Here is a 12,201-nt window from a genome sequence, read left to right as displayed (position 1 = left end):
ACTCCTGGCAGGCTGGGAGGACCATATGAGATACTGGGGAACAAAGCCAGGTTGATAGAATGCAAGGCAAATGCTTTACCTGCTGTGCTATTGCTCTGGCTCAGATTGTTTACTTTTTTTTTTTTAATTTTCTTTTGCTATTATAAACAATACAGCCACAAAACAATAATTCCTATATATGTTTAATAAACATGTTTAAGACTTTCTCTAGAACTTATTATTTTGGGGGGAGCCACAACTGGTAGTGTTCAGAAAATCAGGTAGTGTCAGGGCTCCTACAAGCAAAATACTGTTGTTCTAGCTCTTGAAGCCATTTCACGTGCCCTCAAGTAAATTATCTATGAGTGAAACAGTTAGATTGAAGAACAACATAAAAAAGAACATTATTGGGATCAGGGCAATAGCATAGTGGATAGGGTGTTTGCTTTGCAAGCAGATGACAGTGTTTGATCATCGGCATCCATATCATCCCCTGAGCCTGCCATAAGAGATTTCTGAGAGCAGAACCGGGAATAACCCCTAAACAAAACAAAAAATATTTATAAACCATTTTCCAAAATGGTCATCCTAATTTGTACTTCCATTTACAGAAGCAAGAAAAACATCCGTTTTGTTTAGGAACATACCTGAAGGTACTTGAGAGTCATGCCTGCCAGTTATCAGGAAACCATATAGTTCTAGGGACTGAATCTGGGGATCCAGAGAGATATCAAGTGCTCCAGCCTTTGAACCATCTCCCCAGTCATGATGTGACTTTTTAATATTTGCCAATCTCACCATGGTATAGTTCACATTTCTCAAAGAAATGAAAATTAAGCATCTTTTCATAAGTTTAAGGGCTTATTTGTGCTTCTAATATGAGTTATCTTTTCATATTCTTCTGACAATTTTCTATTAGGTTGTCTTGTGATTTGCAAGTTTCTCTGTGTATTCCTGGAAATAATCCTTTCTTAGCTATATGTTTTGTAAATTGTGTCTAACATATAAGATCTTGTATTGTCAATTTCATTATGGCAACTTTTTTTTTTTTTGGTTTTTGGGCCACACCCTGTGACGCTCAGGGTTACTCCTGGCTATGCGCTCAGAAGTTGCTCCTGGCTTCTTGGGGGACCATATGGGACGCCGGGGGATCGAACCGCGGTCCGTCCTAGGCTAGCGCAGGCAAGGCAGGCACCTTACCTCCAGCACCACCGCCCGGCCCCATGGCAACTTTTAAAGTACACTAGTTCTTACATTAGGTCAACAATCTTTTCCTTCATAGTTTGTACTTGCTTCATCTTGTATGATAAAATCTTCTCTACCTTGATGTCATAGGAATTTCTAAGACTTTTGTAATTTAACCTCTTTATTATAGCTAAAGTATATAATTCAGTAGGAGTTGATTTGTATGTGGATGGTTTCATGTAGGGGCCTAATTTCTTCTTTTGGTTTTTCATATGAGTAATCCATTGTTTCCAGTAACATTAATTGGAAGTTTATCTTCCTCATTATCACCAATACTATCTCTGTGAAAGATAGTATTTTCATATAAGTTGAATCTGAGTTAGTATATTCCATTAATCTTTTAATATGCCCCTATGCAAATATTACAATTTTTTAAATTAATAAAATTCTGTATTAAAGGGGAAAATAAGGGTCATACTTGATGGCACTTAAGAGATCTGTGTCTAGGGGTTATTCCTGACAGTACATGGGGAAACATATGTGATATGGGGATCAAACCAGGGTCAAATGCATGTAAGGGAGGCACTTAACCTGTTATTATATATATACATTTATATAAAACTTCTGTTTATATATAATAATATATATCTGTTATTATCCTTCTAGGCCCTTTATATATTTTTGTGGGCGCTCAGGACTAACTTATTTCTGGCTTTTTCTACAGGAATCACTCCCAGTATTACTTCAGTGAACATATATGCTGAGAATTCAACTCAGGTCAACTACATGCAGGACAAGCACCTACCTGGTGTGCTATCTCTAACAGGATTTTTTACTGGAACAATAATGTATATAACAAGCAATTCAGAAGAATCAACAGTTTGCAAATATATATGTTCTAATTATTTTTATTTAGATCTTTATTTTTTGGGGGGATTTTTTGGGCCACACCCAAAATTATGGGTTAGGGGTAACTCCTGGCTATGCACTCAGAAATCACCCTTAGGGGGCAAATGAGGGGGCAAAGATATGGTATGCATGCTGGGAACAGGGTTGGAGGGGGGACAACACTGGCGGTGGGTATGGCCCTGATTCATTGTCACCATGTACCTTAAATATTACTGTGAGGGGCCAGAGAGATAGCATGGATGTAGGGCATTTGCCTTCCATGCAGAAGGCCGGTGGTTCGAATCCTGGCATCCCACATGGTCCCCCGAGCCTGCCAGGAGTGATTTCTGAGTGTAGAGCCAGGAGTAACCAATGAGTGCTGCCAAGTGTGACCCAAAAAAAAGAAAAAAAAATATATATATATATATATATTCGCAATTCACTTTGGTCAAAATAAAATCAAAAAAAAAAAAAAAAAAAAAAAAAAAGAGGGGCCAGAGCTGGCTGTGGCACAAGGCATAAGGCATCTACCTTGTGTCTAACATGGACCTCAGTTTGATCCCCAGGCGTCCCATAAAGTCCCCCAAGCCAGGGGCGATTTCTGAGCTCATAGCCAGGAGTAACCCCTGAGCATCACCAGGTGTGGCCCCAAAACAAAAACAAACAAACAAAAATTGCCCCTGGCTTGGAGGACCATATGAAACACCAGGGGATTGAACCCTGGTCCATCCTGGGTCAGTTGCGTGCAAGGCAAACGCCCTACCGCTGAGCCACTGCTCCCGGTCCCCCACTTTTTTGTTATTTAGATTTTCTTTGTTATACTCACAGATTATAATTTTCTTGAAAAGAAGCTTGTAAATTTTGCTCAAATTTATCCTTTAATATTTTATATTTTGAGCTCTTTCTGGAGCTTCCAGGGGAATCCAGGCCTCCTGCACACAAAGTATGTGCTCAGTCCACTGAGCTATCTCTCTAGCCCTGGGGTTGTTATTTGAAATGGCAGATTCTTTTCTACACTGCTTTTCTAAGTGATTATCCTACTATAAAAAAAACCCATAAACCATATACTTTGTATTCAGCTACAATGCTTATGACTTTAACAATTTTAATTTTAAATATGTGAATTTTTTGAGACTTTTAGATAACATCTAATATTGACAAGTTTATTTTTCTTATCCTTTCTAATTAATTTAATTCTTTCTCTGATCTTACTTCATTGGCTAGGACATCCAGTATGATGCAAAATAAAAGTAAGTCTTTTTCCTAATCTTAAAAACTAGGCTGGAGGGCCCGGAGAGATAGCACAGCTTTTGCCTTGCAAGCAGCCAATCCAGGATCAAAGGTGGTTGGTTCGAATCCCAGTGTCCCAAATGGTCCCCTGTGCCTGCCAGGAGCTATTTCTGAGCAGACAGCCAGGAGTAACCCCTGAGCACCTCCGGGTGTGACACCCCCCCCAAAAAAAAAAAAAAACTAGGCTGGAGAAATAGCACAGCAGTAGGATTTTTGCCTTGCATGCAGCCGATTCAGGACTGATGGTTGTTCAAATCCCGGCATCCATATGGTCTCCCGTGCCTGCCAGGAGCAATTTTTGAGCGCAGAGCCAGGAGTAACTCCTGAGCACAACCAGGTATGACATCTCCTCCCAAAAAAAAGACTTCTATATTTCCCCATGTATGATGTAATCTATGTATTTTGGGGGTGGAGGACCTTTACATAAATTAAAGTTTAATTTCATTCTTAATTTACCAACAGTATACCATGGATGGGTATGAATTTTGTCAAATATTTCTTGATAGGGAAACTACATTTTTATCCTTTTCTTTTATTACCATGATAAACTATTTAAATTGGTTTTTCAGTATTAATCAAGCTTGCACTAGTTGAATAAATCCAACTTTAAACAATGTAGTTTTGTACATGCTAGATTCAATTCAAAATATTTACTTGAAGATTTCCATTGATCTAGAGTAGCACGGGCATTCTGTTTTATTTTATTTTTAGCAATGAAAAAGGGAACAAATTAGATGAAAGAAAGTCTTAGGTAGTATTTCAATTTCTATGGTATTTCACTGCCATCTTGTGGCAAGGAACTTTATCAGCTGTACTTTATCTTTAAATTCCTAACCAGGATATTTCACATTTAGAGACTTTTTACACATCATTTAGTGAAGCTCTTCAGAGAAAGCTAAGGATAAATTCTACCTAAATGATAAACTGAAAAGTACTCACAAATCTGAGTCTTTTCCAGATGCCTGTGAGCTCAATTTATGGATTAGGTGCTCAGAGGCAACCTCTTCAAATATATTCTCTCAATTTCAGCTTTGTCATGACTAAACCAACTCTGACTATACCAGATCAAAAAGAGACTGCTAATCTCTACTAGAAAATTTATGAGCCCATTCCTTTCCCAGAGCTCTGCACCATGATGTTCAACTATCCAGGTCCTCAGGCCACCCACACCCAGTGTTCAGAGTCTTCTAGGGCTGCATCCAACAATACTTGAGGAACCATGTGGTATTGAGAAGATCAAAATTGGGTTGGCCACATGCCAGGTATGTGCTTTACCCTCAATACTATCTCTCTGAATCCTCAAACTGTGCCTTATTAAAGCTGGAAAGATAGTATAGTGAGTAAGGCACTTACTTGCCTTGCATGCAGCTGACCTGGGTTCAATAGCTAGTATCCCATATGGTCCCAAGTCTAGCAGGAGTGATTCCAGAGTGCAAAGCTAGGAGTAAGTCCTATGCCTTACTAGGTATGGCCCAAAAACAAAACAAAAACCCAAATAGTATTTTCTATTCTTTATTTGGCATTAGTGTTATAAAGATTTCAGAGTTATTTTTTTGTTTTGTTTTCTTTCCTTTCCCCTACTACAAGGAACCACTCTTTTATTGGGGGGGAGGGGGAGAGGCGCATACCTGGTGACGCTTTAGGGTTAATCCTGGCTATGTGCTCAGAAATTTCTCCTGGCTTGGGGACCATATGGGATGCTGAGGGATTGAACCATGGTCCGTCCTAGGTCAGTCGTGTGCAAGGCAAATGCCCTACTGCTGCACTACTGCTCCGACCCCTGCAAGGGCCCACTCTTGTTTATAAGCTGTGGGCCAGGCAGTGTGTAGGGTCCACAAGGCTTAATATCACAATGCCACAGTGTGCTAAGATATATCAAGATCCCATTCATGCTAGGTATGTATTCATATATTCTACCAGCCCATATCCCCAACTTCAAAGTTTATTTCTTTTAAAGAGGTTGGCAAGGGCTAATGAGATGGATAAATGCTCTAAAAATATGCTTTACATGCAGGTGGTCCGGGTTTTATCCATGATCTACATGGTCTCCTAAGCACTGCCAGGCACAAATGCTGTGAAACAAGCCAAGAGTAGCCCAACAACATCACTAGTACCAACACCACCACCATCACACTCACACACACACACACACACACACACACACACACCCCACAAAAACAACAAAAATAGAGTGGCAGTTGGAAGAAGAGTTTGGGAATAGCAAGTTTCAGTGGCTGGATAAACAGATTTTGCAGTTCACATATGTTGCATAATCCTACAGGGATAACTTTACTCTCAAATACTGAGTCCACAAGAAAAGACTTACCACTCTGAAACTGTGTCTCTACTCGTAGGTACTGTCGCAACAGGTCCATCACTACAGCTTTCATATGGCCTCGGATGCCACTTCGGTACCTGGGCAAACATAAAATGGTTGACTGAAAAACCACAGTGTATAATACAATTCAATAACAGACTATTAAATAATAATCCAGAACCTAGATTTACTTTCTAGACTTCTGACTAAAGTACTTTCTCTCTGGACAAAAGACGAGACAGGAGCAGCCTACAACCAAAAAAGCAGATTAATTTAAATTCCAATTCTAAAAATAATCTGACTTGCAAGTGAGATTCTTGTAAAAAGAGAAAGAGAAAAAAATAACAATCAAAAAAAAAAAATCAACCAAAAGTCACCTTACCAAGTTTTCTCTGAATCTTACTGCTACACAGAATAATTATCCTTGCAATAAGAAAGAATATATGGAAAATGAGTATATTTTGAGGACTGCAATTGGGTTTTGGGCAATACCCAGCAATGCTTGGGGCTTACTTCTGGATCTAGTATCTGGTGGGGGGCTCAAGAAACTATGAGATACTAAGGATCATATAAGATGCTGGGGAACAAACTTGGGTTGGCAGTGATCAAAGAAAATGTCCTAATCACAGTATTATCAACCTAGTCCATGGAAAATGTCTGAGATCTTAAAGCTGAAAAATGTTCTGTGAATATCCATCCCTTCAGTACGTTAGCAGGAAAAGTTAATGAAAAAAGGTGATGTGTCAATGCCTAAGAAAATATTAGGACTGTACTTAGAATTACAAGGGAAAAAAGAAAACAATGATATGCTATGCTTTTGGGACCAGAGCAAAAATACAGTGGAATAGGTGCTTGCCTTGCATTTAGCCAACCCAGGTTCAATCCCTGGTACCACATTAGGTCTGCTGAGCATCAACAGAAATGATCCTTGAGCACAGAGCCAGGAGTAAACTCAGGGCTATACCAGGTGTGACTACCTCCACCTACCAATAAAATGTCTACTCATTCACAATTTGACCGAAAGATACAAAACAGAAAAGAATTATAAATATTAAATGTGAGAAACAGTTCACAATTTCTTTTTTTTTTTTTGGGGGGCTTTCAGTTTTCGGTTTTTGGGTCACAACTGGCAGTGCTCAGGGGTTACTCCTCGCTCTACTAGGCTCAGAAATCGCTCCTGGCAGGCCGGGATTTGAACCACTGTCCTTCTGCATGCAAGCAAGGCAAACGCCCTACCTCCATGATATCTCTCTGGCCCCTTATTTATTTATTTATTTATTTATTTATTTATTTATTTATTTATTTATTTATTGGGTTTTTGGGTCACATCCAGCAGCGCTCAGGGGTTACTCCTGGCCCTATGCTCAGAAATCGCTCTTGGCAGGCTTGGGGACCATATAGGATGCCGGGATTTGAACCACCATCCTTCTGCATGCAAGGCAAATGCCCTACCTCCATGCTATCTCTCTGTCCCCCACAATTCTAAGTTATTTAGAAGACAAAATATTTCCAAAGACATAAAATGTTTTCTAATTTTTCTGAGTCAAGTTTGAACCAAATCTCTTCATGACTGTTTGAAGGAAAAGAAGTATAAGGATGAACAGATATGAAAATCTGGAGTTGCATGTAATACCTCTGTACCAGTTGGACAATACTCTGAGTATTCATGAAGAAAACTTCCCGTTCAGATTTCCGGTTCAATGTTGCTGCATGGCTATCTAGAATGTTGGCAATCTAAGGCATCAGAAGGGCCAAAATGAAGATAAAATCAAAAAAGGTTCCTGAAGCATTAGCCTATATAAATAACACACCACTAAGAATTGTAGCATAAAATAACTACATTTTGAAAAAAAAAAAAGAATTGTAGCATAATAATTTCAATCCTTCATATGTTGGGAGCATCTAGAATTAACTAATTATAGTTTAGCAGCTTATTTTTTAAAAAGCAAGCAACTGTGATCTCTTTTCACAATTTTTCAGATGAATTCACAACTGCATCACAAAAACTACCATCCCAGACAATACACTTGAGAAGCAAGATCTCCTTACAATCAGGTTCAAACTTTATACCCAATTAGTCTTTCCTACATGTCAATTTGCTTTATATTTATAGGTAAAAGGTGAGCTTGTGTGGTGCCAAGGCAAACACATTTATGGTAATGAAACTCTGAATATCTAATACTTGAAATTCACAGAAATACTTCTAATTAGGGTATAGGTTCATGAACTGTTCAAGAGCATATGACCAAAGTATGCTTTTCTTTCTTTCTTTTTTGGGGGGATGAGGAGACCACACCTGGTCTTTGCCCTTACATATAACTCCTGGATATTCCTGACTCTGCCCTTATATATTACCCCTGGCAGGCTGCAGGGATGATATGGGATACCAGGGATCAAATCCAGGTCAGCCATTTACAAGACAAATGTCCACCTGCTGTACTATTGTTCCAGCCCCTAAAGTTTTCTTATAACTATACATCATAGTATTTTGATTATATGACTTATATCGTAGGGTAATTTTGTGAAAGCACAATGCTTAAAACAGTGAAGTACAATATCTAGAAAGAAGGATGATTCAAACAGGAGGGAATCCTACAATGTGAGTTCTAGAACTGATAGTCATGGGGAAATAATGATAGTATAATTCTATAATTACCTGCTGGCTAGGAAACTGACAAAGAACTGATGTGATGTTGCTAGCATACTGAGCCATTTCTTTCTTGATAGATTTCTCCACATTGGGAGGGATACGGCCAGAGACACTGGTCATGATATCTTGTAATTCTAGGAGAGGCAATGATGGATCTCTGAGAGTCTTCATCAACCTTTCTACCCAGTCTTTCACCTGAGAAGATAACCAAGCAGGATATATATAAAACAACAAAATCCTCCTAAAATAATGATGCATCTTAATTCACTATCACATAATCCTTTGAAGTTGCAATAGAAGCACATGCCACTACTACCCTTATACTCTGTCTTAGATCCTAGTTAATGTGAAGTCAATGATGAAAAGAAAGATAAGATTAAAAACTTCAAAATACTATAAGTAAAGGAGAAGACGTTCCAGGCAAATAGCTTTCTTGGCTCCACTCTAAAAAGTTCTAAAAGTTCCTTATGCAACTTCAAACTATGATAAAGACAGTTAGCCTATGTATATATCCCTTCCCCAAGAGAAGTGGTTCATACCCTGTTGCTAAAGAAAGGATCCGGGAGGCAGTATCCATTCATTACATTGACCAGATTATCCAGGACATAGTGGAACACTCGATGAAGCTTCTCGCCTCTGAGAGCTGTGCTCTGGATCCGAGGAAGACTACCTGTGTGAAGCTCAGCCTGTCAACCCCAAAGAGAGATCCAATTATTCACTACCTCTACTCAGTGTACATGCACACCACTTCAACTTGGCAGCAGCATTCAAAACTGAGACATCCTTTCACCACATGCAGCTATTTGGAGAGAAGTCAATGGAGGAAATTACTCAACTGTAGCAACTCTTGTACCATAGCTGGTTCTAGGCTTTGCATGCAGTCAAGTGTGCAGACTCGATGGGAAACACAGAGTATCACAACCACACATAAGGGCAAAGTCCGGTCATCGCAACCAAAACATTAAGGGAGGAAGTAGAAGGTGAAGAGAATAAAAAGAAATATTTTTAAAACTAAGAAAATAAAACTAGCAGGGGCTGGAGAAATAGCAAAGCAGTAGAGCGTTTGCCTTGCACGCGGCCGACCTGGGAGGGACCCAGTATGATCCCTGGCATCCCATAAGGTCCACCAGCCTGCCAGAGGTGATTTCTGAGTGCAAAGCCAGCAGTGACCCCTGTGTACCACTGGGTGTGACCCAGAAACCAATCAATCAATCAAGTTTAAAAAAAAGAAGAAAAACTGGCAAACTGAGCAACTAATACACTCAACTCTCCAATTTCCCATTAGCATATAATCAGCTCCTGGAAAGCAAATTCCAAAGTACTGTCCTACAGACCTGCTGGACCTTGCTGGGGTTGTCCAACTGCATTTTAGCTATTACACATCCTGGATCAAGAGCCGCTCCAGGTCGCTTGACATAATGAACACAACCAGATTCTGCAGCTGTTAAGGTCATTACCATCTTCATCACCTAGAGTGAAAAATAAAATAAAGAGTTTGACCTCTCATAGCCAGAGAGATAGTACAATTGTATAATCCTGTTTTGGACCCCAGCATCTAACATGGTCCCTCAAGTACCATCAGGAGTGATTCCTGAGTGCAAAGACAAGAGTATTTCCTGGCCCAAACCCAGAAAAACAAAAACAAACATCTCGATATAGGTGAAGTGATTTAAAAAAGTGAAAATTTTCCCTTAGCACCTATATTAGATTATGCTAAAATAAGACATAAAAATAGAAATCTCCAAAGGACGAATAAATCAGAAAATCTTTCAGTACATAGCTTCCCAGATTAACAACTGTTACTAGCCTTTAACTTAAATTTTATTATAGTTCGTGTTTTTTACTTGTTAATTAAAGTGATAAGCTAATGTATTCTCCTTACAGGAACAAATCTAAGAGTTTACTCCAAAGATAGCCGCCAGGCCAACTAAAGGGTCATTCTCGACTTCTTTTTTCTTTTGTTTTGTTTTTGTTTTTGTTTTTGGGTCACACCTGGCCGTGCTCAGGGATTACTCCTGGCTCTAAGCTCAGAAATAGCTCCTGTCAGGCTCAGGGGACCATATGGGATGCCGGGATTCAAACCACCGTCCTTCTGCATGAAAGGCAAACGCCTTACCTCCATGCTATCTCTCCGGACCACATTCTTTTTTTGTTTGTTTTTTGTTTTTGGGTCACACCCGGCAGTGCTCAGGGGTTACTCCTGGCTGTCTGCTCAAAAATAGCTCCTGGCAGGCACGGGGGACCATATGGGACACCAGGATTCGAACCAACCACCTTAGGTTCTGGATCGGCTGCTTGCAAGGCAAGCACCGTTGTGCTATCTCTCTGGGCCCCGGCCCACATTCTTGACTTCTTTCTCTCTTATCTATTAATTACCAAACCCAGCCAAACATTAACCTTTCCAAATTTTTCCTCTCATTGTTGGGGGGGGGGGCTTACACCCATATATGCACTAGTCCTTCAACCTTCCTCATTGATAGCATATTTTCCAACTTAGGCTTCCATAATATCATTGAAAAGGAGTGCTTGATTCTCATCATACATATAACTGTTCTATTCAGCTACTTCACTGTCTGTAGAATAGTTAAACTTTGTATTATGTGTTAGAAGGTTCTTCATTATCTCAAATCTGATTTTAGGACCCAGGAGATAGAATAGTGAGTAAGACAGTTGCTGAGTTGGGTCCCTGATACCCATATGGTCCCCAATCCTACACGGGATCTCTGATTAAAGAGCCAGAAGTAAGGGCTGAGCACAGCCAGGTATGACCCAAAAGCACAACTAAAATAAAAATTTTCATCTACTTCCCGGGTAGTCTAAACTTCAGAGTATATCTTAAAAGGTCAGATCTTAAATTCTGATACTTACTTTGTATCTTTATTTATCACTTGCCTTAGTCTATTCTCAAATAATACCAGTAAGTCTATAGAGTCCAAAAGTACCCTTGTTTCTGAGCTTTTGCTCAGGATGTTCCTTCAACTTATGGTATTCATCCTTGTCCTCCCCCGCCCCCACTATATTATAATCTATCAAGCATTCTCCCTTGCAGTCAGTCTTTCCTTACTACTTATTATTTATCCATATCCACCTAATTCCACTGAGATGAGTTAATTGGCCTCCTGCATTCTCATTTGTCTTAGAATTTATATTTTCTTGTCTGCTTCATGGAATCCCACTACACCTACCATGATTTTCCTAAGTAAACAGCACTTAGCACAACACCACACAATGAATTCTATACATACTAGTATATGTAATACAATAGTGTTAGTTTTATAGCTATAGTTCTCACTAAGAAAAGTTGTACACTATTTGTGTTAAAATTTTGAGGTTCATAACCTTGATTAAACAATGATTGTCCTTTCCGATTTTATCTGTTACTCTTCAGCCAACCCTTTTCCTACCTTCCCTCCCATGACCATATATCAATCTGACCTCAATCTCAGCATAGCACTGGCCAGCAAACACATGGCCTCCATCTTCCACAATGTACTGGATTAACTTCCCAGCAGAAGGTGAACGCATCACTGAAGGGTCATTTTCCTTCTCAAACACACAGGTTTTATTGCCAATTGTAATGCGATATCTAGGAGATAATAGGAGCAAGTAAGTCAATAAAGCACGGAAAACTATATAAAAGAATAATGAAATGCTCAGCTTTAAATAAAAAAGGGTGAATTTATTCTATATATACACACAGATATTCACAATGTCTGTATAAGCAAAACAATAAAAATTTCCTTAAATAAGAATCAAATTAAGTAAGTTCTGATATAGTACATAATGGAATACTATACAACTATTGTAAAAGAGATGCTTTTGGGGGCCAGAGCAATAACACAGCAGGTAAGCATCTGTCTGCCTTGCACACAGTCCACCTGGGTTCGATCCC

General features: G+C 39.3%; 1 protein-coding gene across 1 annotated transcript in view; it reads right to left on the bottom strand.

The window, feature by feature from the left end:
• ACACA (acetyl-CoA carboxylase alpha) overlaps positions 1-12,201 on the bottom strand; it is a 276,321-nt gene that overhangs the window by 177,999 nt on the left and 86,121 nt on the right. Inside the window, exons 17-22 of the mRNA XM_049772768.1 lie at positions 11,745-11,895; positions 9,644-9,778; positions 8,849-8,995; positions 8,316-8,504; positions 7,293-7,393; positions 5,669-5,757 (exon numbers count right to left, since the gene is read on the bottom strand). Of these exons, the coding sequence (XP_049628725.1) occupies positions 5,669-5,757; positions 7,293-7,393; positions 8,316-8,504; positions 8,849-8,995; positions 9,644-9,778; positions 11,745-11,895 (812 nt within the window). The remainder of the gene's footprint in view (positions 1-5,668; positions 5,758-7,292; positions 7,394-8,315; positions 8,505-8,848; positions 8,996-9,643; positions 9,779-11,744; positions 11,896-12,201) is intronic.

Source organism: Suncus etruscus, chromosome 1 (assembly GCF_024139225.1).
Source record: "Suncus etruscus isolate mSunEtr1 chromosome 1, mSunEtr1.pri.cur, whole genome shotgun sequence".
NCBI lineage: Eukaryota > Metazoa > Chordata > Mammalia > Eulipotyphla > Soricidae > Suncus > Suncus etruscus.
The sequence above is the reverse complement of the archived record's forward strand: the minus strand, read 5'-3'. Positions and strand labels throughout refer to the sequence as shown.